Genomic DNA, 26,467 nt, shown 5'->3' on the forward strand with positions numbered 1-26,467 from the left:
TGACAGCGACGATACCTGTATATACCAGTCTCCAGCTGAAACATCTTCATGAACTATTTAATTTTATGCAAACAATACTAGAAACCAGTTTGCAGTGAGCCACATCTGCCTTTCCCTAGAAGGAAACTACCTTGTGAACTTTGGATACACCCTATGTAAACAGTCACAGCAACGATGCACACAAACTGAGAGCTCCTGTTGAATGAAAACCTTTAGGAGTTATTTTACATCTTAATTGTGTAAAGTTGCTCAAAAATAGTTTGTACAAAAACGCATCGCAGGACTTCTTCCAACAGACAGCTATCCTTTCCACCGTCATCAGCTTCACAAGAGCGTTTGGTTGTTGCCAGACTGGCAGTTTTGTTAGTCAAAGCTCTAAATATCCACCGTACACTACCAAACAAACTGAGTTAACCATGTAGTACCTAAACAAGGTTAGCAGAGCCCAAAGGTTAATCACGCCGTTACCATCTTTCAGCTTGTTATAAGAAAACATGAACCCACCGCTGCCAGCTCACTAAGACAAAACAGAAACCGATGGTGTTAGTCTGATGACAGAAGACAGGCAACAATCCTCCAAAAATGTGCTTTTATTGTGACATGTCTGAAAGGAACGGTAAAAATAAATCAGGTCGACTGTAAAAGACAGAAAACGGTGACATTCTCAACTTTCAGTAAACATACCATATGAGGTACATCGGAGATGGTGGAAACCGCAGTCACGCCAGACTGAAGTGAGGATCTTTGGCCTTAATTCATGAACCACATCAGATGTGTGACAGGGGGCAGAGGAAGAAAAAAAAAAAAAAAAAGACATGACAAAATTGTTTCAATGAAGCCATTTATTAAAGAAAATAAAGGGGGAGAAGGTGATGCTCAGAATGACATGCTGCCAAAGTAGGAAAAAAAAAGTGAGGAAATTGATTAAAAAAAAATAAAATAAACTCAAGTGTTTTAGAACTTTGGTGTTAACTTAGTACAAAATGAAGAATGTGATTATGAGTGAAGTGACAAAAGGAAAAGTGAAAGGCAGCACACATGAACGAACATACACACACACACATGCTCACAATCGTCCCGATAGGTGGGACGAGACCTGACTTATTTTTCTTACCAAAGGCAAGAGAGCAGGAAAATACCGATCTGAAAGGATATAGGAACAAAAAGCTGGATATAATGGGTAATATGCAACTTTTCAAACCCAAATACTGACAACATGTAGGTAGAAAAATATATCACAATGATACAAACAACATTTTCAGAGAAAGGTCATCATTGAGAGGTTGAGAAGACCAAACGCTCCTTATTTAAAAACAAAAACATTGCACTGAAACCATCGTGAGCTGCACACTCGCAACACAAATGCTTATGCGAAGAGAATGAAAATGTCTGAAGGAGCAGCAGCCTTTTAACTGGGGGCGTAAAGTTGGAAATTATTAGTGTCTCTTAAATATAAACCCCATGACCCACAAACCAAGCAGTAAAGGTTTGTTGGAGGCAAACAATCCCTAGATGGCACCATAGAGCTTTTCACATCCTCCATTTTACTGTTACACAACCCACCAGAGCCAAATATGCTCTACATATATGGCTGATCACTTTTCGCACTCCATAAGAAAATACTAGAGATGATGCTAAAACAGGGAGGTGTAACCTTGGAAATAATGAAGAAACATTGCTTTGTGCCTCCACAGGCAGTAAGGCATTAATGCCATGATGAGGTTGTTCACAGTCCTGATGCAGTGCCCCAGTAGTGTTTCATTTAGAGCTGGACCCAAACATTGTTTTTGGAGGAGGGGGCTGTCTGGATGGGCCCGGACTGAGCACCCATCTGCAGGCTTGGAAGGCGTCCTTTTGCTCCACAACAGGGGTTTCTTACTATAGAGACACAGGTAACCACGTTTGGCTACAGTTTCTGAGATAAACCAATCAAAATTCAAGTTGTTTCAGCACTGCAACACTTACATGTCACCAGATCAAAAAACAAACAAGTAGATCTAAATATTATATGGATGTCCGGTTTCTGGATCCACTCATGTGGACAGAGAATGTTACAGTGGTCTTACTTTAACAAACCCTCACTGGTTAATTTATTCAAGTGCTCTAACCCAAGTGCCCAAACCACCCTCCCCCTCCAAAATAAAAGCGGTTATTGCCATGGAAGCTAATGTTGCAGCATTCGGTTTGCTGGGCTCCTCTCATATGTAGGCACTGAGGTGAAGAGCAGTTTAAAAAAGGAAGGGGAAAAAAGGAGTCTGGGAAAATAAACGCCACAGGTGGCATTTCCATTCGATTTTTTTTTTTTTTTTTAATTACGAGGGCTGGACAAGGGCAGGCCACCACTGTACATCAGGGGAATGGTGTGATTTAAACACTGTCCAGACTCTGACACTCAACCCTATTCTGTAAAGACACTGATGACATGGAAAAACTGAAAACATGGCACTCGACCTATTTGCTGTAAGATCCTGGACCAGTTTAAAAACACTAAAGAACACCTTTGCAAATGTGTACAATTTCAGAGGAAGTTCTGCCCTCTAAGGGTGAAGCTGCACCACTTGTGTGCATGCACACACACAAAAGTTTTTTTTTGTTTTTTTTTTTAAGTGATTAAAAGCTAGCCATCTGATCTTGTAATATTAAAACAAACAAATTTGACATCTATTTGTCAAAATAATAAAACCTATCATGTTATTCTTACAACTAATATACTAACAGTTGTAGCTCAACCCTGGTACGGATATGAAGCCTGTTTTAAAAAAAAAAAAAAAGAAAAGAAAGAAAAGTTCCTTATTTGGCAAATTATTAAAAAACAAACAAACAAACAAGGAAATGGCACATCTTTAGCCGAGCTTTCAGATGAAATTATCAAGCGCAAAGAACTACTGGACTTGCTGCAGGTGGGGCGTGAATGTCACAACTGCATACATCCTCCGTTTCCTAAAACAAAATCAACCATTTCTACTTATAATGAAAGCTGAAAGAAACAAAGTCACATCTATATAATGGCACAAGCTTACTGGGAAAACAGAAGAACACTATGAGACAACTGCCCAGCGTTTGATGACCAAAAAAAACAAAATAGTGAATTCAAACTTTCATATAAAGATATTTGTGTGTCCGCTTTAAAGCATATCTGTATGTGAAAAGACCAGAGTACTCTGGAAATATGCCATGTAGAAAATATCTCCCCATATAAACAACAGTCACACAAGGCACTTCATTAAGTATGAAAAGAGAATCACAGTCCTTTCTACTACCAGAAATTGCCTGCATAGCAACAATATGAGGACAAAATCTTTTCAGACTTTTGTGTGGTACCACAAAAGAAGTCTCAGACAAAAAGTTGTTTTTGTTGTCGTTTTTTTTTTTGTTTTTTTTTTTCCTTGCGTTTAAAATAAGCACTTCACCAAATAGTAAAACTTGGTTGATTTGAAAATAAAGATTAAAGTTCGTTCCTCTTAGTATTTTGTCCCCGATATTATCAGCTTAGGACACTCTACATACTTTCTGGTGTGGTTTTTATTATTTTTGTGAGACACAGTGCTCCTGGGATTTTGAATGTTTTTGTTTTTCTGATGGCACTCAGAAGGCAGCCGGTCGCCAGGAGATGAGATCAGAGACAGGGTTATGATGTTTTCCACAGTGAGACTCCAAGGCGTCCCCTTAGTGTGGGAGGATCTGCCCAAGTCTGAGAGATACGGTCGTAGAAAGGAACAGAGATCAATACAGGAGACTGGTGGGCACAGGCGGTAGTGTGGGCTGTCCTGCTACCTGCTCCTTAGATTCTGCAGGACTCCGTAAACCTCTTCTTCTTTGCTGAGTCCCTCAAAGAAAGGCAGCAGGTCCAGGAGTTCTGTGTCATTCATATCGTCAAACCAGGACTGAACTGGGACCTGAGGAGAGGCACAAACCACTGAAAGTTAGCCTTAAGATGTAGAGCTGAATGACAATTACAGCATAAAAATGCAGACACGTTAAGCAAATTAGGAAAAGTACACTACTGGAGAAAATGAATTCTAGTGCTCTTAATAAATTATTCTGATCCTGATTGATAAATACCACAAGAAACCAAAGAAATTATGTAACCGCTCAATAACATGATTATTTTAAAGACGAGAAGCAAGTACTTTAAAACAGAAACTAATCACTGACACACAAGTCAGAAACACAAAACTAAGTTGTATAATAAAAAACAAAACAAAAACAAAGTATGAACATTGTTATAAAATGATCTATGAGCACAAGAACTTTCTTAGTGTCTGCCCTGCCTCACAGCCAGGGGAAATGTGATGGTGAGACAAAGCTAGAAAATGGTGTGGAAGATCAGTGACCAACTCAGCATGAGTCCAAAACATAGCTGCTGCAGAAATCAGAAGAAAGGCTGCAGAGGCCATCCTCCTAAAATGATGCCACAGGCAGTGAAATACCTACAGATACAGGTATTTTGCATAATGTCACACTCTATGAAGGGCTTCGGGAAGAAAATAAAACCAAAAGGCTTAAGACTGTCACGTCTGGCTCAGTGAAATGTATCTGGTGTAAAAATGGCCAGGATCACCAGAGACAGTGAAAACCAGAGGTGTGAGTGTGATGATGTGAAGCAGCATGAGAGCAAAAGGTGTTGGACAGACAAAGACACAAATGACATTTAATAGGCGGCACTGTGAATGCCTGAGGCTACACCAAAATACTAACTGCAGATGTTTGACAAAAGAGAGGATTATTCCAGCCAGGTGACGTTTCAAAGCACACTGCTAAAATTACACGAGATTCTAAAGAGGAAAAACTATGTCCTGTACAAGTATGAGGCTTATTTAAATCCAAAAGATCACTGCTGGGATATTTTCAAGAACCCCAGAGCAACTCAGCTTCTGCAGCAAAGAGCAGCTGAGCAGCTTTTTTCCCTCCTCTTTCTAACTTCTGTTGTTTTCCATCATCATATTCAGCATGCAACAGAAGGCTACTTTGTAGCAAGAAAAATTCAGAGTCTAACAGATGCAGTGCTGAATGTAACAAATATATTGGAGGATTGGGAACTCACAGCATTTTCTGGATGGAAAATATAAGAAGCAGGTGAATTATCAACAATGATAACATTGTGGAGTTCTCGCCCCAGCCGGCTAAGATCTTTGACGTAGTTGCCTCGGTGAAAAACACAGGATTCTCTGAAGAGCCGCGCTTGAAACACGCCCCACTGGTCTAGCAGGTCTGCCACAGGGTCTGCATACTGTCCAAGCAAAACAAACAGAGGAGAAGCAAACGGTTTTTAAAACAAGGAATATAATAAGACTAATATGACTTGTGAATGTTGGGACGATATACATCACATCTTTATGATCACATGTTTCAACTAGAAACAAAAACAACTCACAAAAGCTAAACGCTACACTAGGTTTCCAAAAGGAAGCAAAGCATGGTGTCCCTCATAACTGCACTTGATTAACAGGGAAGGTGCCACTATGCCATAACACAGAAAAGCGCATTCTAGCTTTTAAGGAATATCTGTTTCTAGAGAGGAATTATTCCCACAGCACAGTTTCTTTTGCTTCATTCATTACACTTACCCATGCATTACTGGCTAACATGATGGAGTGACAGATGCAGAGCATAATAACGGAGATGTAAAATTCAGAAAGCAGAAAATTAACGATGTTCACAGTTCCACAGGTACCACTGGCTTGTAACCAAAGCACACATAAAAACAGAAAAAATGTCCACATTTGAACATACCTTGGCAAGACTGGCTGTGAAGAGCACACATTCAAATAGTTCTCCCATCTTTTGAAGAAACTCATCCACGTGTGGTCTTTTCAGCACATACACCTGCAAGATAGATCATCGCTTTTAAGACCAGGGGTCCGTTCTTCGTACCTCGCTAAGTAAGTTAGCTGGATTTGATTGTTGACGATTTCGCGTGATCTCCGAAGCTCATCCGGGACTTGCTGTCATAGCAACAGATCCGTAAGCGTAAACCTGCTCGGGAGCAGGCTCACTTTATGTAAACAGGATTAGATCGCGGCCACTCAGGTATGTCCGCTTCATTTATACAAAAGCAACAGCGATATTTAACCACTGTTTTTCCATAAATAAATATTATCAATGTAACTAAAGATAATGCAGTATTTGATTCTTTTATTGATTCCATACAGATACATACAGGTCATTTCCTAAAAAAAGGGAAATGTACTATTAATGATTCTATTTCATGTATTTGATTATTTCAGATGTAATTCATATGTTAGAGTTGTAATTGTAAATTACTTCGTGTAATCAAGATGAGAGACCACGGCTATAAAAGCGAAGGTGGATTTGGGAAGTCTGCCGCAGCCATGTCCTGTCCGTATACGCGAGCAGCCCATTGCGGAAGGTGCAAGATTGATAAGGAGAGTCCTCAGAATTCAGCGTATATTGCGGGATAGACAGGATCCTTTAGCTCAGCGCGACAGTGTGCTCATTGAGAGATATCGATTTTCCCGTGAGGGTATTATTTACTTAACCAACTTGTTGACGAGGGGGTGCAGGACCACCACCTGTCTTTTTTTTTGCTCTGCCCTTTTCTTGGTTGCTGTTATAAACAAACAGATTATTTCAGGGACTCTTTTCAAGAGACTAAAAGCAATACAAGTGATAAATATTACCATTCTGTAGAATATTATATTTCACTTTTACTTGTTCCCATGTTCTAGTGGGCCCTGTTGTGGCTCTAATGTGAAAGAGGATATAATGTAATATAATATAATATGATATAATGTAATATAATATAATAAATTTACCCTACCGCCTACTGGTGTTGGCCAGAGGGGCCGATGGCGCGATATGGCAGCCTGGCTTCTGTCAGTCTGCCCCAGGGCAGCTGTGGCTACAAGCTTAGCTGCCTCCACCAGTGTGTGAATGTGAGAGTGAATGAATAGTGGTATTGTAAAGCGCTTTGGGTGCCTTGAAAAGCGCTATATAAATCCAATCCATTATTATTATTATTATTATTTAATTACTTCCGAGTTTAATTTGTCAGCAACTTTCTGCCAGCCCTCTCTCCTTGCTTTTGCAGCCTTTGCAGTGTTCCCTTGGGTTTTAATTAAACTCTGAAACTCCTGAAATCCCTCAATCAAGAGTTCTTGCTCTGCTGCCGAAAAATACTGAGCGCGCTCCTTCGACATTTTCGCCGACCAATCAAAGGGTTGCCGATCAATGTTTCTACTATCGATGCGTAGCCCCTGTTAAGCCACCCAGTGATCTCACATTACTTCATCCAGCTGTACTAATCGTCAACAACAGGTGTGTTCGGAGAACCGGAATAGCGAGCTCAAAGTTGGCGCGATGATTTGATTTTGGATGTAGTAAGCGAGGTACGAAGAACGGACCCCAGATTTCAAAACAACAACAACAACAAAACAAACCGTGGTGTGACAGGAGTGTCAAACACTACAGATACATTATCTGTACTGAGGGCACTTTAGGTGAACAGTGTCATTTATAAGAAAATATATGCGAAAGCTTCAGGATGGCTACAAAATAATTCCTGTTACTCATTTCTGGAATTATTCAAAAGGATCAGACTGTTTACCATGTCACATAACTTTAGATGCCCCCCACATCCCCTTCGTACAGTGGCTGCCACCCAGTGCAAGTAATCACGAATAGGCCATCCAGGATACACACAGCCTATCCTGGATTACTTGAACTGGATAACAGCCTTTTCTTCAGGATCTTCACATCAGAACCAAATGGAATCCCCCCTATTAAAGAGACAAACTTCAATACAATTTATTAGTTTTTAAAGAAATCCACAATACCTGATGAACTGTACCATCGATCTCTACTGGGACAATGAAATCAGCGTTGCTGATAGGCTGTGGGAAGAAAATACAATTACTTTTGTCGTACTACCCCAACTGACCCCCAGAGGTCGTACTATTAACACAAACTCAATTTCCAGACTGTCTAATCTCTGAGGGCAAAAAAAAAGTATGTTTTGCTACAACAACCTTTATCATCACTGCCCTCCTTTAACCTCTGTAGTAATTTAAGACAGCAGACAGAGCATTTGACCTCAGGCAGAAGTGGACAGCTTGAAGATTTAAAAAGAAAAGAAAAGAAGAAAGTGCACAGAAAGTATTCTTCAGTGCAAAAAAAATATGTTTTATCGAATGGAGATGGTTGCCAACACAGCCTGGTTGTCTGCATTTTCCTGTTACAATCATGTACCCATTATAAGCCACAGTCAGTACTGTAATATTACGCTCGCTCACATCCTCTGCCACCTGCTCATCTCGTTCTTTTGTGTACACAGTGATGTCATGGATTCAAACAGCGTCAACTTCCTGTGTATCATTAGCGGAACTTTGGAAATAATGACAATGTATAGACATAAACTAAACAATGGTTTGCAGAAATATAGGCAAACCTAATATTGGCTTTTAGTTAAACCTGGTAGTAAAAGTGCTCATACTGTGCAGAATTTCAACAGTAGTTTTAGCCCCTTCTTACCTTAAATGAACTGTGGACAAGTGTTTCATCCAAGTCAATCACCACACACTTTTTGCCATAGTCAGATATTTTCATCTCTGGTAGGAGGTATTTGGCTGGCGGCTATAGGGAGGACAAGTCAGATAATGTCAGAGAGCAGTACATGAGAGAGAAGGACAGGCAGAGCCAAAGAGAGAACATGAATGCTGTACACTTTGCATTAAGTAAGATTTAAGCCAACAAAAAGCCAAAACCATGTTAGAGGAGATAGTTTTTTGAAAAACCAACTGAGATCAGTGACACTACAGAATTCAAGCGAAAACAAACAAACAAAAAACCCTTTCATCTCTTTACATCTTTATTAGGTCAAGTTAGATTTCACAAATCTGTATCATGCATAAAGCTGTCTGCTGCTGTTAAGCCATCCTAATTTTGCTGGGATCAATCAAACTTAACTGTTAAGTTTGGAAATGCCAGTACACTATATGAGAGTGTGAAGTGAAGTGAGAACTATGGCTCAGTGCTGGAATTGACTGGATGCTCTTTTAGAATGAAATTATATCAAATCACTGTTGGTTATTCTCACCAACTTTTCCTTGGATGGGTCGCAGATCACCAAATCACATCTCAGTCCTTCCTTGAGTGTAGGGCTGTGCGATATGACCAAAATCTCATATCCCGATATAAGAATTCTATCGTCCCGATAACGATATAAATCACAAAAATGTAACATTTTCTGTAAATTCTATGAATCTCGGGCAGCTCGACTTGCAGGAAGTGTTTCCAGCTGCGCGTCATGTAGCTGGAGTCGAGTGTTTTAACCGATGCATGAAACGATACATTTTTAGACACAAGTTGTAACGGCCGCCGTTTTCTTTGTGAGCATTTATTACACAGCTGGCTGCGGGGAAAGTCTAAGGTTTATTTTTTTAGCACCTGGCGGCTCTTTTTTACTTCTCATCCGTAAATAATCTGCTCTTTCACGTGATTCAGTTTATTTTGAAAAGTCTCAACAGGATCTTGAGCTTTATTGTGAAAGGTTTATGTGGAACATAAACAAGCGGACACGCGATCGTGTTACCGTCGTTGTTGCTAACCACAACGCATAAAAACAGGCGCTTGTCCATCCGTAGTGTGGTTATATTAAATATAAGAGAAAAAGAGAACTTTAAGAAATTAATATGGCCACTACAGTGACCATCAAAACTATGAAAAAAAAATATTGCCGTAAACAGTTTATTTTGCGACACCACGAAACAAACTATAGCGTAAAATGAAACGATAGACGTTTTTATATCGTCATCCGATATATCGTTATATCGAACAGCCCTACTTGAGTGACAGGATTAATTACTTTAAGTCTGTAGCTGAGTAGCCAAACTGAAAGACTAGGAGCTAATGTTAATTCTCACTCTCAAAATTACTAAACTGCATAGATAAGTAGCACAATAAATGGTTTAATGCCTTGCGTAGAAGCTCCGGAGGCAATTAACAGAAACAGGTTTGCACTTAAAAATGTTAGCTGGTTAGTGTTACAGTGTTTCTGAGAGCATACAAACCACAAAATGTCACTAATGCAGATGAAGCACTGAGACATTAAACCCAAAGGTGCACGTACACCTTCTACGCAGCCAGACAGTGCTACCATCGGCTGAGAGTGAACTGCGGTACGGTAGCAGAGCTAGAGCTCTCTGAGGAGCAGTGGAGCCCACACAGACAGGATGTGCCACCAGCCCACTCACCCTGCATGCAAAGGAAAAGAAAAAAAAAAGGCAATACATACACTAGGGACAGGGATGACCTCGACCTGGTCACACTACAACACATACAAAAACAGGGTGAGGGATAGGAAGTAAAACAAAGGAGAAACCCCCCAAAAAACAATGACACATTGACAGAGATAGCACAAAGAGAAAATACTACTCACAAAAACAGACAGTTTACAACAGATGGAAAAGACTTGCAAACTGATATTTCTAGAGTTCTCAACAGGACAACAAGCAACAGTTTAGTGGTGGAACAGCTCACCTTGGGAGGCGATCCGTTCTCCTCAACTGGTGGAGGCGGGGAGCTGGCGTTGGTGTTGGTGGCTGGAGAGTCCACATTGTAGTTGCGGAAGCAGCAGAAAAACGTGCTGAAGATGCCTCGGCTCCTCTGCTTCTTTAGGCTGCTGTTTGACTGGGACGCTGGCAAAAATAACAGGAAGAGGGTGGAAGAATAGAGGATGAACAAGCGGATATGCAAACTGACGTTCTACGATAAAAACGCAGCAGGATGAAACTGTGCACCCTTTACATCTGAATATTTGCATGCCAGGGTGTAGATCCTGTTTTAATAAAACAGGCCATGTGTTAGCCACAAATTTTCCTAAGTGGCCACAGTGGTGTGAGCCATGCTGAATGACAATAGGGGAGACCTTTACAGTCTGATTAAATGGCATTAGGTTTTGTTTTGTGCGCTCGCCCTGGCTGAACCACTGATCAGAAAATAACTTAGGTGGCCGGGTGACCTCATCAGTCACACTCAGTGACAGTTCAGAGCATGCTCTGCTCCGATTCCAAATCGCCTCTCATTCCTGAACCACGAAGCGCGGCCTAAATGAGACACTGAGCTTTTATTAATAGTGACAACTTGGAGGGTGTACACACTTCATTCTTTTGTTCTCTCTCTCCTTTATTTTTTCGTATTTGCTTTTGTGGCTACCACCATTTTGAAAACTTGACTTGATTCCCTCCAACATTTCAACTGGCAGGTGAGTGACTGAAGCAGCCTGATCATGCACAAGAGAAGCAGAGAAGGAGGTGGGAGGCCCTCAGACCCCTCAGAGCCTATACAAGGCTGCATTCCTCTCCACCCATTCCCCCTGCCCAGCCCACCAGAATGCCTTTGCAACTGAAGACTGTGAAGAGTGAATAGCATTATGTCATGTCTTTTGGTATCTTGATATTGTGGCACTTTGTACTACAAACAAATGTGTAAATGTCTAAACAAAAAAACAAACAAAAAAAAACCCACATTCGGAGCAAAATATTTCTGCAACTTGCCATCTCTGTCTAGTGCTTTATTATAAAACAGTTTTGTGCATCAGAGGATCTTGAGACCACAAAAGCAACAACAATCTTTTAACATGTTAGGATGTGGAGCAAGCACATAATGCGTTTCAACAGATTAATAGCTCGCTCTTACAGTAAAGCTATCAGAAGCTGACTGACTAACAGCATGTCACAGCTACATTAAACACTTTCTGCACTCCCGAGCTTCTCTGTCATTTCCCTCTATCACTGTCTTCCAGTAATGTTAATTACAGCCTTTCAAGCAAGGGCATGTTTTACTGGGTATCTAAGTTGTATCTTATCAGTGCCATAAGCTCTTCCAAGTCGAGTGGACTATAATCTGCAGCCATCGACAAGGAAAAGAAACAATAACAACAACAACAACAACAACAGATTTATTGTGTCTTCTAAGAAAGCCGAAGCATGTGGATATCTTGCTACAACCCAATGTTTCAGAGAGACCCAAACCAGCAAAAACAACATTGTAACTACCACGAAATACCAAGGCAGCAAACACATTTAGAAATTTGTTTGGAAAATTACCAGCTTGAAAATGAAGAATGTTTTCTTCAGAAGTTTTCAAATTACTCTGAATCAACATTGCCCACATTGTTCTCTGTGTTTTACAGGCTTAAGTTAAAAATACTCAAAGTGGCTACACTGAGCTCAGTTTTTATCTGGCCATAATCAGCAGCACAATTTTTTTTTTTTTTTTTTTTTTGCTTAAACAGGGCTTTATGTTTTCATTTCAGCTCTGTAAAACTGGGACAGAGAGGCAGTTGTCAGCTCCCTGTGACTCATCACTACAACCAGCCGTGGTACTGACTCCTGCACAAAGACCCTTAGCAAATTCACAGTCAGGCACAGAGCACAACTGTGTCTCAAATATATCACTCACCTGGCATAAAAGCAGAGCTGTAGTTCACTAATGAGGTGCTGAACTTCACAAGCACAAGTACCTTTACTCACAACACATTCCAGAAAAACAAACCAAACACCTTTTGGAAAGAGCAAAAATATTCCCAGTGTTGTTTGACTTTTCTCTAAGCTCAGGTAAGAGTCAGACCAAGGGACATGACCTCTCATTCTACTTGATAATTCTTTTGTTGTTTCCTAAACTGTTTCCATCAGATCACACTGAATCAGGAGAATGCCATGTGGATATTTTACACAATTGTCATTTCATAACAGTAGTCCGCTTCAAACACATTGACAGTACTGGAAATACTGTGTGGTATAAGCGAGACAGCTGCATGGGTGCATGTATACAACATTCAGGAGACAGCACCACGCACTGAATGCTCCAAATTATTAACTGCATTATTCCCCACACTGACACAATATGACATCACATGGACATTATACTAGTGGGCTGCAGGTTAAATACTGCCTAATGTCCGATCTGACTAATGTGGCAATTTGCTTCCATACATGCATCTCAGCTGAGTGATGAAAAAAGGTCAGCCATCCAGCGCACATGTGACAAAATCTACCGACTCCTGGGTGGGTTTGTGACTGTTGACACAGTCTACAGATTTGACCAAGGATTAGTCAAAGAGAAGCCTAAACAATTCCACACCACCTCCTGTAAACAGTGCAATCTCCAAGTTTCCACGGCAAGAGACGTTTTTCTAAACAACACCTTTCAACTCTTTCAGTACTGATACCTTTTTTCTGCTCTGTTTCTGTGTTTTTAAGACTGTTTTTAGATACAAGTAATAAAACTGTTGCATTGACTGTGAAAACCTATGCAGAACTGTTTTTTGGCCAGGCAGAAAACTGATCAGTAACCCATGAGAGAACCGATAGTCAGACTTCTGACCAGAACTGATAGTGCCATTAAGACTTTATTGATAGCCAACCCAAGTCCTGTGCTGTTTTTTGTTGTTGTTGCTTTTTTTTCTCCCTTTATTGAACTTTTCTTAGCGCGGAAAGGGGTCTTCTTTTAGTAGATTCCCCAAATGAAGACTTTTAGTAGCTTAAGTGAGGATATGTGGATACTCCACTGCCGTGAGTTTGCTATCACTCTTTTGTAATGTGCAGCCCGCTTTAAAGCAAACAAAAAGATCCTGGCATTGGCAACTGATAAGCTTGTAGGCTTATAAATCCCATGGATTGGAAAATGTGAAACTGGCTGAGAACTAAATGGGACCAAAAGAATTAAGACAGTATTTTAAACTACAACTAAAAAAATGTATTCCTGCAATTTTCCCACTAAATTTTGATTCCATTAGTAACCACAGAAAAACCAAAACTTATTAAAAATTGAATGCATAGTACAAAATATAAGTAATTTCCAATAGATACATATATTTTGGTGCTTTTCTAAACTATTATTAATATTAATCTTGACAAGTTTAATGCTTGGGAAATATTTATATCCTATTTTGCTAATCGAGGACTTAATTAAAGCTAAATCTGTAGCATATTTGAATGTATTTAGTGCTTCCTTCTTTTTATTTAAATTCAATGTGTTCATGAGGTTAAACAAATATAGACAGGAAACCCCAGAACTTAATAGCAGAAGAGGCTAGAAGAGGGCTCAGTCAAGGTCACCCCATATGAATCAATCTTCCAACACTATTAGCAAGGAATTTATCGTAACAGTAAATGGATCATGTGTAACACTCCATCCATCTCACAGACATATTAATAAGATCTCATTACAACAATCTCAGCTGAGTGGCAAGTTTAAGTTGTTGAAATCAACAAGACTCTTCAAATTCAAGAAAAAGACCCACAGAAATCACTGCTCTGATGGCCTCTGTTTGGAAATGAAGAGCTTTTTTGTTTTTGTTTTTCCCTTTCAAAGTATGTCTGTGACAACACAGAAAATGATCACTGTCATCTTACAATTAGTTACACTTGGCTCTGGGGTTAGTGCCCTTCCCAGCAAGACTGTAGGTCTATATATAGGCTGCTGCTGCTGCTTGGGAGCCAAACCAGTGTGAGAGGCAGGCACATGTTGTAAGACAGCCAGCAGAGGAACATTAAGAGCAAAGGTGGTCAGTTTTTGCCCAGACAGTTTGGCGCCTGTTCAGGCTATTGGAAGACTACCTATTTAATTCCTTTAAGACAGATGGCCGCATGGGCTACATGTTGGGTGATCTCCAATAGATAGATGACAATCTGACTTTGTATTTACATTAGAAAATGTGTATAGAAATAATGCTGTTAAATATTTATAGACTTTTTAAATTATGTGATTATAAACTTCCACCAAGTGCCAAATGTGGACAGTTTTGTTTGGCAAAATATTCTATTCTATATAAAAATTCTATTCACAAAACTGGCTGCTAATTAGGAAAGAAAAAAGAAGAGAGACTGAAATAAAAACAAAAAAACAAGTGCTGTTACCACATGTTTGTTGTAATTTATATGCACAGTCCTTCTGTCCTGCCATCTGTTTTGCCCCACCTGTATCTTGTGAAGACCCACCTGCACCCTATCTGACTTTTTTTTGCAGATTCTGAAATTGAATTGCCATTTTTCCAGATTAAGAACAAAGGGGAGAAAGGACAAAGACATATACAATTGTTATAATGATTATATTATTTGTTGTGAGAAGCGAGCATCCACGTCACTGCTCTATTTCATCCGGTAACTCAACTGTGTCTTGTTACACGCACACTCTCGCACCTAGTCTTATATTATTTCATGCAGCAACCCAACACACAAACAATGAATTCTAGCAGAGTGAATGCTTGTACTCGACCGCCTCTGTTGGCAAACACACTGAAATCATACTAAAATACTACCTGGGTGCAGTAAAGTGCATGTCTTCAGAAGCAGACCAACTATCTGTAACAGGCTTGCTAAACATGGTATATGCTTACTGATCTAGTAAGCTGTCTTAACACTGTTATATCACCGTAGTGGCATATGATTAGTTTAATTGCCATATAACTCCACCTTAAGTGTTAAACTCCAGCACACATGCAAGAATAACCTCCCAAGACAACCCACGTATATTCAAGTGACACAGAATCCACAGCAGTTACTCTGGGTCACTTTTATAGCTTACAGGCAAATGCATTGTTGTGCTTCAAAGACTCAAGTTCTCACATTACTGATGGTCTGAGAAGAGAAGTTTGAGATGTGATATTGATACACACCCTATGCACCAGGGTGACCCGGTGCATAGGTAAAGTGTCAAAGGGCGCCAGGAATGAGAATCACTGGATATTAGGAGCTATGGGCTTGTGGAGAAGTCATTCACGTTTAAGCAGCACTTAAAAAAACCCCCAAAAAAACAAACCCATCTATTACAGAGGACAGAATATTGTTTAGAAGTGATACATATAGGAAAAGACCTAAAACTGGAGGTTAATTTCACTGCATAACACACAAACCTCACAAGAAACAATAAGCGCGGATAAAACAGTTTCACTGTTTACATCTCAGACAAACCGAATAAGTTTCCCATAAGCTGCACAGATAGCTTCGCTATGTGCATGAAGTAAAACTGAATCGATACACAACACCAGCAGCACAGTTCTCTTTAGTCCGCGTATTAGCTTCGTCCTTAGGAACTTCTTGCCAATCTCAATCCAAACCACCGAGAACTCGATCCATACATGAATCAACTGTCAGAGCTGTCAGATCATATGGTCCCGTTATATAGTCCAAACGCATAAAGAGAAGTGTACTTTCCAGATGTATTATTGCAAATACTTTTACAAAATATGCGTTAACTTGATGCAGACAGTGAATTTTCGTTAATGTTAAAAGGGGAAAAAAAACGCGCTGGAGCGCTTTTCATTTTGAAAACGCAATGAACAAACGTTATCCTAGTTGGAGAACTTACCCGGGCAAGGCCCCACTGACAAACTTGTTGCGTAGTTGAGTTTTTTTTCTTTTTCAACAAAAGACGTGTTTCCATCTTTTCACACAAAGGCAACTGAGGTCTTTAACAACTACAACAGCTAGCAAGTGCGAATAAAAGCTAACGTCAACAGAGAAAAGTAGTCAGCCAGCTAGCATTAGTTATGTACCGTAAATTGACTTTTTCCTTACCTTTTTCCTGGTTAAATGATATTATTTCCTCCTCCTTGGGGTTAGAAACTTGGGTTATTATGGACATGTGGTCCATTTAGACGATTGGTTATTCCTGTTTTAGTTCCCACAATGTCAATAGTACAAGCGCGCTTGCTTCCTTTGCTAGCTACTGTTAGCTAGCTGTTTAAAAGATGAAGGTAACCAGCTAGCCCACGAAGCCAGGAAAGCGTCCGAGGCGAAGGGGTTGTGGCAGCGGTGGTAGCCAGCCAGCTAGCACAGTGGTGAATGGAAGCCAGATAATGTCTGTCATTTATGGCTTTCCGAAAACTACCATCGCTACAAACAACTATGTTTGTGGGCAACACGAGGAGCGTGCGTGACTATAAAAAACAAATAAATAGAAAAGACGCTGAAATTGCTAACTAACTGAAGTTAGCAAGTAGCTTAGGTTAGCGAGTTAGCCGCAAACCTTCGATTATCCAAAATGCGAGGCCGTGTCTGGAGCACCGCTGAAAATACTTGGAAGCCCAGATGGTTGTTCTAGTTCAAAAAAATGCAACGACCGCAGGTTGTTCGGCGTTAAAGTTACCAGACACTTTTAGGCAGTCGGTTCATATGTGCTGGCCCTACATTCCCTGTGCAACATGGAGGCTTTATGTATTTTGAGTTGCATCTGAAGCGGGGGCACCGTGAGTGGGAGGGGGCGGTTTGTTTCTGTGATGGATTCTCTCAGGCAGGCAGCACAAACTCGCCGCACTACATTGCTCAAACCATGCAGCTGGCTGGACGCGGGTTTCTTGGGCTGTAATTACTGATGTCCGCAGGCAACAGACTCTTTACTATTAGCATTTGGGGGGAAAAACTCTCCCAAACAGAATATGCTTAATGGGGCCGTTTATAGTGACACTAAGCTATCGATTTAACACTGCTCCCAGGCAAACAACAAACCGAGCAAATACTTGACGTTGATCCAAAAACCCCTGGTATTCAGGCACCCTTGTCATTTTTAATAAACCGGGAGCGACACCTAGTGTCTAAATGACAACAATGCTGCTTTAGTAACTATGAAACAGCGCCTGCATGCATTCAATCCCATCAGTCGCAGTGTGATTTGGAGTGGGTGGTTTCTTGACAAATGACATTTTATGTTGTGAGTGATTAAAAATAGAAAGACTCAGATGTGATGTGTGTGTGCTGAAATGGGAAAGCACTGACTAATATATGAAAATTCCCCAAATCCCTTAGGCATTTAATGCGTTTTATAATATGGCGGTCTTCGACGATATCACAGAGTAGGCCTACAGAAAATTATTTTTAAAAACAGAAAAAACCCAATTTCTTTCAAATTGTAGAAACATTGCCTTTGTTGCATCTAACCGGAAAACGTGAAAGACTTGGGTCTGTAACAGTAAGTGCAATCATATTTCATTGCACTTTTAACATCCGCATATAATTTATCAAGTCAGATTCATTCTATCTTTGATTGGCTCTCAATTAGGCTAATTGCTACTGATTGACTTTCTTTTTTCGACGTTATAAACCATGTTTGTGAGTAAGATCCGATGGACACGGTGTGGACCACCCCTCATTGCGGTGCAGTAGTGGTGGATAAATATATCCCCCCTCCTCCTCCTCCTCCTCCTCCTCCTTTCGTTGGGTCCGCAACATCCTGACTGCCAGAGGCTGGTGATCAGAGGCAGCGGCAAAGCCCCCGCAAGACGAATGAAATGAAATCTGCTTTTGCCGCCACCTGCTTTCCCCCAATTTCTTTGGTCTACTGAAGAACTGGCTGTAGTGCTGCCCTCATCCTGACAGTGTAAAGCGGATATAAGGTTAGTAAAACAAGTCTTGTATTAATGCAAAGTGATAAATATGACGGAAACCACCAGGGGGGAACAATCAGAACAAACAGCCGGTGTGTTATCGACTCTGTGCGCACAGAGCATTGAAAAAGTAAGCCTCAATTTGTATGCATGCCGCTTTGCGGGGGATCTGCATAGCCATGGTTACATCTTGGCACTGGCATGCCACACTTGTTCGTCCAACTCCTTTAAGTTCAACTCAAAGTGCGCTACATGAGCATGAAGCACACGCCCTAACACAGCCAGGAACCCGGGCTGTCCACCTGAAAACTAACGGTTTTCCCACTCCAGTGCGCCATTCTTGGCCATTCCAGTTAGGGCTAATTATTCTGTGAAGTGAGTCCCCAGCGCCTCCCAGATCACATAGCACTGCAGCTGCCCTGCTGTACAGCAAACCAACTGCAAGACAGTACTATAATAGGAAGGAGAGGTAGGGTTGCGCAGCTGACGGTGCTGATTCCGAGGAGCCAGAGCTCTGAAGTCCTATTTAAGTCACTGGGCTGTCGATCCGGGAAGCTTATTAGTAAAATACCACCTCGGTGAAACACCCCGGTCTGTCTCAGACCAGTCAGGAACTTGTGTTATTACTGCGCTGACCCGTTTTTGTGGGTGTATAGTTTCTATAGGCACAGGCTGATTTCCACTGGGTAACACTGCCAAGGACATCTACCATAAAAATTAACTGTACTGGGTTTCTCCTCATGTTTTGTCCGGTTAATCCTGCGGAGCATTTTATTTATCGAGGAACCTGTCAACGTGCATGCTTTCATACTGACATGTCACAGCAAACTATAATGTAACAATTTCCAAAGAATAACCTGGTTCAGTAAAATAAACCTTTTAACCCTGCATTTCTCTCAGAGTTTTCCTGTTTTTGTTTTGTTTTCTGTTCATTTATACTGGTTCCCTTCACTTAGGTCTAACATTATGTGGCTGATTGCTTTTCAACCCATTAGGCTTCAAGTGTGCAGATTCACCATGGGGATCAAGACTGCCCTCCCTAGATATGAGCTGTATCTCTACACAGCTGTACTTGCTGTGGCCTTGATATGGGCAGGCAGTTGGATATTTGAAGCTTCAAGTGGTGAGTGCACAACGTGTCAAGAGATGTCCGGAGTGCATGCATGCGTGCGCGCACACACACACACACACACACACACACACACACACACACACACACACACACACACACACACACACACACAGGCTGTCGGTGTAACTGAGAAAGTCCGAAAAAAAAAATCAATATCACAGTGCTTTAACATTTATAGAGGTTAATTGAAATCCACTGATATTCCCTAAAGTTGGAGAGAATGGACACTTTTATGCACCTACTATCAGCTTTAGGAGCACAATTTTCACTCATGATCTGATAAATGTCACTGAAAGCCAAGTGACAATGCAATTCAATTCCAATGCAATTTAAAAACTGCCTCAAAAAGCACCGTCCTACATCCTACAACAGTGCTCTATTTAACCTAAAACAGGGCAGAACAAAGTTCATTTAGTAGATGAAAAGAGACTGCTTCCCCCCCTGCGTGTTCTTATTATGTGAAGACAATTTGAAAAAATGGTCCACTTACTCTCTAATTATTTCCCAGATGGAGATATTTCTGACTAAGTTACACTGAGCCAACTAACTCCAAACCCTTCATCCTGAAATAACACCAAATGTTTGCATGCATTCAGACTATGACATGCTTCGACCAGCCTCTTCACAAACTGATCTGAGTGGACTGAGTGCAATCGGGTGACTGGTGCTGTCTGTCACCGTCTGTGCTGTCATACAGTCTAGATGTCAATCATCATTTTAGTCCAGATATTTTTTCTCCTTCAGTCTCTGTCTATTAAAATGGTCATTTGTAATACTCAGGTCTGCATGCTACAGTAGCACTGTATACTGGCAATAGTAGTTTGGCTGTGTTCCCAGAAGTAAGAGGCTTTCCCCGAATGACCCTTACATTTTGAGGCTTCTCCAGCTTTGGCTGGAAAAACCTACTCCCCACTGTGGTGGTGGTGGTGTAGGTTGATCACATTTGTTGCTACACTGATTGCTTCAACTTTGGTCACCACTGCGATTGTTTTTGGTGTTGTGTTTGTCATTTATGTGTTAGCGCTTTGTTCAGGTTATATAGAAAACTACTCTCCTGCAACAAGATTATGTCTACATGAGACTAGATGTCAGCCTCAGAATAGAAAGTTCTGCAGTGAGTGTATTATGTAATATTTGGTGTTATAAAATAGACCAGAAGTGCTCTCAGGCCCTTAAATTTGCAATAATCCAATGAACACACCAAAGCTCTTCAAGCTGTGACTATCTGCACGACTGTTTTCTTACAGAGGAATAACCAGCTCATATAAAAATGCCCAAAACAAAGCTGCTCAAAGCCTGGATTCCCTAACACAGAGGCTTTACAGTGTCCTGCCATTACTTAAAGCTGTTTTGCATTATTAATAAAACACCTCAGCATGCACAAATGGAGATTATCGTTTTTTTGTTTGTTCGTTTTTTCAGAAAATGCAAACAGAAAGACCTTCAAGGAAAGCGTCAAACCAGGATGGCATTATTTTGGCAGGAAAATGGTAAGTCCCTCTTCTTCATGTATTCTCTATACAGCTGCACAGCGCCATGTTAAGCGAGCGGTTGTTATTTGATCCTAATGCATTTTTCCTTGCTGTAGGATGCTGCGGACTTCGAATGGGTGATGTGGTTCACGACATTCCGCAATCATATCCTTTTTGCTCTCGTTGGTCATGTGATCTTTGCCAAGATATTTTCCCTGGTGGCTCCAAAGGTGCGCGGGTGTGAATGCTCACGAGATACTCCTGGGTTTTGAATAAATACACGTGCGGGCTCATGGTGTTTTCTCTGTAAATATGTATTTCACACATATTTGCATGTGCTCAAGTGTGAAGAAAGATATTACAGTAAATGCAAAGCTGCATTCTGCTGATGTGAACAGAAGGCCTTGAAGTGATTAATTAAATGTAGTTTTATTCCATTTTTATTCAATGAGATGTTTTTCTGTTCCAGAACAAAAATGTTTCTCGTGGCTTTTATTTGAACCTCAAGGCCTGACAGAGTGACTCAACACAGCATGAGCTGCTTTCTTTGATACCAAGTTCCCATCTGTTGCGTCTCTGCTGTGAATATCTGGAAATATTTAAAACAGTTCATCATGTTTTAAACACGTTTTATGTCTTGTTTCATGTTTACAATGAAGATTGGTATAAATGGATGTAAGGTAACATTAAAAGATCTTAGAATTTCACAACATTTGCCATGCATTTCATTTAAATTGTGCATATGTGGACTGTAGATTTGTTTTCATTGCCCTGTAATTTAATCTTCCCATCCTTAGGTATTTTAATTTTTTGCAGTGTCATGAGTGTTATTATACTAACACCACTCTTCATGTGTGTTCCTGAATTCTGAACTATATCCTGATATCTTGACTAATTCTGGCTCCTTCTTATCCACAGCACAGATCCTTGGTCTTTGGGGTGTATGGAGGTTTGGCAGTCCTGGTAACGATGGGCTGGACTTTCTTGGCTCTGGTTCTTTCTCATTGCATCATACTATACAGCGTGGCTATATTCAAAAGTAAATGGATGTGCTTCGCTGCAGGCTTGTGTACGCTGGCCTCCATCAAGCTGGAGCCCTTTAACTCCTGGCAGGTGAGGGAATGGTAGCAAAGTAGAAGTTTAACAACTTCACCTACTTCCAAAGTCCAGCGACGCATGTAATAAATACTACAACATTTGTGCTCGACCACCACATTTCTTCCTAATGATCCTAATGGAAGTTCTTTCTGCCCGTCCCTGAGCCTGGTTCTGCTGGAGGTTGCTTCCTGTTAAAAGGGAGTTTTTCCTTCCCACTTTCTCTCAGTGCTTGCTCATAAGGGGTCATTTGATTGTTTGGGTTGTCTCTGTATTATTGTAGGGTCTTTACCTTACAATATAAAACACCTTAAGACAACTTCATTTGTGATTTGGTGCTATATAAATAAAACTGAACTGCAACTTTTCTGGAGTTTAGCTGAGTTTGTAGGGGTGTTTCCAGGATTTTCCAAAATGTGGTGATTCAGACTCAGAAGCAGTTATTGAAGCCCACTGGAAATAAGTGAGGTTTATTAGAAAGAAACAACCAATAAAACCATTTGAAAATTGGTTGAATTTAAATGCAGACAGACCTCCAGCCTCCCTAAACATGCACTAGAAAACGTGAATGCCCTGTAGCATCATAGTTTTCACATTGCTACACACAGTTGTTGTTGGCCCCCCTTTATCCACACCACTGTGAAAGGTTTCAGCTGTAGGTGATCTTAGAAGCGTTACCAAACCGGAGAACGATCCCGAAACACTATAGATAACATTACAAATTATAGTATTTGGTCTAATATGTAATGTATGGACACATGATTACAGTACTGACAGCATACAGCTTCTGCCAGATTGTTATTGTCGTCCTTATGCAGACTGGTGTTTGAGGCTCAGAATAACTTTTATCCCCCCACTGCCCCACAACAGGAAGCCTTGGTAACTGGTTCCTTCAACCTCCAAGATATCCTGTTCTATGGCGGTTGTGGCTTCAGCATCATGCGCTGTATGAGTTTTGCTTTAGAGAACTGCGAGAAGAAGGAAGGCAACTACACGTTCTCAGACCTGGTGAAATACAACTTCTACCTCCCATTCTTCTTCTTTGGACCGATAATGACATTCGACCGGTTTCATGCCCAGGTGAGGATTGAAATCAAACGGAATATAAAGATAAACTGGTGTTTTTTTAAAAAAGAAACCCTAATATTTCTTTTAATCAACAGTAGGTACATCTATTCTTTAATTAACTATTTTATTAATGTGAATAATTAATTGGTCCAAAAATAGTTACAAATCTGTAACTCTGCTATTCTGAATGGAGTAATCGTCAAATATTCAAGTTTCTATGGAATATGGCAGGGATAGCTCAGTAGGTAGAGTGGTCGCCCCATGATCATGGGTTCAAATCCCCTGAATGGCTACCTGAGCAAGGTACTGTCCCTAGTTTAGTGGAAGCTTTTGTTCTGCAGGCAAATAACACTCAGCTGATCCGTAAAGAGAGGGAGATGTGGAACATCACCACCAAGGCCTTGTTGCACCTGGGAGGTATTCTCGTGGTGGATGTCTTCTTCCACTACCTTTACATTCTGACGATACCCAGTGACATGAAGCTGGTCGCTAAGCTTTCTGACTGGTCTCTGGGTGAGTAATTAAATCCAAAGCTTTTTCCTTTCTTTCGCACTTGCACTGAAGTTTTCTTGCTTCAGTCATTTGATTTCTTGTGGTTTGAAATAACATTGTTATTCCCTAAAATCATACTATTTCCAAGGAAAATCAGTGAAAAAATGAATAATCTAAAATTCTAATGAGACATCATTTCAAGTTAATCTGCTACTGGAGGTTTTCTCAGAGGCAGGACTTTAAATAAATGCCTGAAAAGACTGTGGGATATATTCTAATTAGGAAAGATTCAGATTTGTTTTTATGTGATTCACAGCTGGACTGGCTTATTCCAACTTGGTGTATGACTGGGTGAAAGCGGCTGTAATGTTCGGCGTCATCAACACCGTGGCAATGCTGGATCACCTGGACCCTCCTCAGCCTCCCAAGTGTATCACCATGCTTTACGTCTTCGCTGAGACGTACGTGCGACTTGCATCAGCAGTGTGAAACCACAGTGTAGTTTCTTGGTTCGCTCTGCAAAACCGTAAAATGTGTGAAAGTATTCATGAAACTTTGTGTCTTTTGTAGGCACTTTGACAGAGGCATCAATGACTGGCTGTGCAAGTGAGTGCATGGATGATTTAAATTCATGGGCATAAAGAACCGAACGCGGTATAGACAAGAGGATTTTGACTCATCGTTGTGTCACGTGCAGGTATGTTTACGACTACATTGGTGGAAATCACGATCAAATCTTCAAAGAACTTCTTGCAACCATCTGCACTTTTGCCGTCACCACCCTGTGGCTGGGCCCATGTGAACTGGTTTATATCTGGTCCTTTTTCAACTGCTTTGGTCTCAACTTTGAGCTGTGGGTGGCCAAGTTCTTCTCCCTTCCACCACTTTCTACCATAGAGGTGAGAAACGATAAGGCAAATAGTAATGCCCCTAGGCATGTTTGAGCATGGATGAAAATTCTTGCCATGAATAACAATTTGTGTCTGATACATTTAAAGAAGAAATTAAATTACTTGGTAAAAAAATTCTTTAGAGTCTTGACACAAACACAGGAATCTATCAACATTTTGTCATCACATTTAGTCACTGGATACAGAATCTCTTCTTCATCACTGATAGTGATCTTGGTATTTAATGAGCACTGATTTTAAGTCACTCTATCACACTTTGTGGAAGCTGCGTAATGGACTGAGACAGAATAGTGTGTATTTGGTTCCTGTTTCCCCGTGCCCTTCTTGTTTCTCTCCTCTTTCCCCCAACACCCCAACTGGTCACGGCAGATTTCTGTCTGGCTCTACCAGAGTTCTCTTCCTGTCTAAAGGAAGTTCTTCCTTCTCACTGTTGCCAAGTGAGCCTCAGGGGCTATTATCTAATTCTCTTTAATGTTGTACCTTTCATTATAAAGGGGAGTGAACTGGCAGTTAATAAATAAAACTGGTGGTTATCAACTTCACAGATCCATTTCTTAGTTTGATGGGCCTTAATACAGTACTGACCTGAGAGCAACAGGATCAAAAGTAAGCTGAGCGACACGATTTTGAGGTGTGGAACTATTTTTATTCATTTAAAAAGCCATTATTAAAAGAAGTGGATCTATTATATTTGCCCCAAGAATATAATAGACAAGAGAAAAGCAAAACAGATCCTAATTTAAAGATGGACTAAGCATCTATCAAACATTTCACAGGTCTGCAGGATGGCAGCAGAATTACATTTTTTCTTTTTCTGTGTTAGTTGTAATTTTGTGCTCTGTTGTGTGTCTTCTGTTAGAGTGCCATGGGTGAAGCCATGTCACGCAGGATCCGCGGTTTGTTCAATGCGGCCAACTTCTGGGCTATCGTCCTCTACAATGTTCTCTCCCTGAACAGTTTGGAGTTTGCCAAAATGGTGGGAAGGAGACTGATTTTTAAAGGTGGGGAACAACATCAGTATGAATAAAAAACAGGGTTTTTTCTCAGTTCCAAAAGCACAGGAAAACAAGAAAAGTAAAAACTTGAGGGGCTTAATGCTCCACAGATCATTTGACTTTAGCATCGCTTCTGTTTTCTTCATAGCATTAAACATTCTGTGACACAACTCTGACAGGGCTTGTTCACTGGATTATCTGCAGTATTTCCTTTAAAGTTCTGCTTTAATGTTCTCACCCCCCCTTCCTCCTTCTTCTTTGTCCTATTGTTAGGTTTTCCTCTGACGACCCTCTCTGTGTTACTCGTGACCTACTGTGGTGTGCAGCTGGTGAAGGAACGAGAGAGACAACAAGCCTTGCTGGAAGATCCAGAGCCGGTGAAGCCAGTAGATGGTGGCAAAGAAAAAGCAGAATAACCTGGCAGAGAAACAGTTTCACAGACTTAATGGTCAATGGGCGCTCACGTGGTTCTATCCTCGGCCTTGCATGCTGTAACAGAACCATGCTGGTTAACAGCCATTCAGCACCTATATTGTTCACAAGCCGGTGTTTTTCCTTTTGTTTGTCGGAAGCGAGGCAATGATTCGAACTGTGAAAAATCCGCAAGTGCACTTGCTGTTGATAATCAACACATACTTTGGCACAAACCCACCGACAGTGCATTTAGTATTTGTATCGATCTGGACTAAAGATTGTTTAAAATCTATCTATCTATCTATCTATCTATCTATCTATCTATCTATCTATCTATCTATCTATCTATCTATCTATCTATCTATCTATCTATCTATATATCTATATATATATATATATATATATATATATATATATATATGTTTAAAAGTACTTAAGGACATATAGTATTGTAAAGGAAGAATTACTTTTGGCCTGTGTGGTTCTGTTCTCCTTCACTTTTATTTCTTCTTCCTTTTTTATCACCATCTTTGTTTTTTATTTAA

At 40.6% G+C, this 26,467-nt stretch overlaps 2 protein-coding genes across 7 annotated transcripts; one reads left to right on the top strand and one right to left on the bottom strand.

Annotated features, from left to right (window-relative positions):
• Positions 1-72: 72 nt before the first annotated feature.
• On the bottom strand, positions 73-17,556 carry ctdsplb (CTD (carboxy-terminal domain, RNA polymerase II, polypeptide A) small phosphatase-like b). Of its 5 annotated transcripts, none has more exons than XM_026148618.1 (9): positions 16,539-17,556; positions 10,498-10,655; positions 10,253-10,285; positions 8,491-8,592; positions 7,797-7,853; positions 5,734-5,826; positions 5,045-5,230; positions 3,775-3,896; positions 73-749 (listed from the first exon to the last, which is right to left on the bottom strand). In XM_026148618.1, exons 1-9 carry the CDS (start codon positions 16,612-16,614, stop codon positions 665-667), a joined length of 912 nt encoding a protein of 303 aa, XP_026004403.1. In that variant the 5' UTR covers positions 16,615-17,556; the 3' UTR covers positions 73-664. The 5 variants fall into 5 exon arrangements, with proteins under 5 accessions (XP_026004403.1, XP_026004404.1, XP_026004405.1 ...); XM_026148620.1 differs by lacking the exon at positions 73-749 and adding an exon at positions 828-3,691 and having other exon boundaries at positions 16,539-17,551; XM_026148619.1 differs by lacking the exon at positions 10,253-10,285 and having other exon boundaries at positions 16,539-17,554.
• Positions 17,557-18,008: 452 nt separating this feature from the next.
• hhatla (hedgehog acyltransferase like, a) lies at positions 18,009-26,258 on the top strand. Of its 2 annotated transcripts, XM_026148616.1 has the most exons (13): positions 18,009-18,352; positions 19,339-19,466; positions 20,898-20,965; positions 21,064-21,177; positions 21,607-21,627; positions 21,866-22,060; positions 22,913-23,122; positions 23,452-23,623; positions 23,919-24,063; positions 24,173-24,208; positions 24,300-24,501; positions 25,373-25,514; positions 25,782-26,258. In XM_026148616.1, the coding sequence occupies exons 2-13, from the start codon at positions 19,361-19,363 to the stop codon at positions 25,922-25,924; spliced, it is 1,554 nt and encodes a 517-aa protein (XP_026004401.1). In that variant the 5' UTR covers positions 18,009-18,352; positions 19,339-19,360; the 3' UTR covers positions 25,925-26,258. The 2 variants fall into 2 exon arrangements, with proteins under 2 accessions (XP_026004401.1, XP_026004402.1); XM_026148617.1 differs by lacking the exon at positions 21,607-21,627 and having other exon boundaries at positions 18,012-18,352.
• Positions 26,259-26,467: the final 209 nt, after the last annotated feature.

The sequence above is a fragment of the Astatotilapia calliptera genome, chromosome 18, assembly GCF_900246225.1.
Source record: "Astatotilapia calliptera chromosome 18, fAstCal1.2, whole genome shotgun sequence".
Taxonomy (NCBI): Eukaryota; Metazoa; Chordata; class Actinopteri; order Cichliformes; family Cichlidae; genus Astatotilapia; species Astatotilapia calliptera.

Bases quoted from the DNA above. Each gene is read 5' to 3' on its own strand.
- hhatla (XM_026148616.1), top strand. From the start codon at position 19,361: ATGGGGATCAAGACTGCCCTCCCTAGATATGAGCTGTATCTCTACACA. The intron at 21,178-21,606 runs GTGCGCGGGTGT...TTTACAATGAAG, and splicing joins TTTCCCTGGTGGCTCCAAAG to ATTGGTATAAATGGATGTAA. The intron at 24,064-24,172 runs GTACGTGCGACT...TGTCTTTTGTAG, and splicing joins CTTTACGTCTTCGCTGAGAC to GCACTTTGACAGAGGCATCA.
- ctdsplb (XM_026148618.1), bottom strand. From the start codon at position 16,614: ATGGACCACATGTCCATAATAACCCAAGTTTCTAACCCCAAGGAGGAG. The intron at 7,854-8,490 runs GTAAGAAGGGGC...TTCTTCCCACAG, and splicing joins TTGTCCACAGTTCATTTAAG to CCTATCAGCAACGCTGATTT. The intron at 750-3,774 runs GTAGCAGGACAG...TCATGAATTAAG, and splicing joins CTGCAGAATCTAAGGAGCAG to GCCAAAGATCCTCACTTCAG.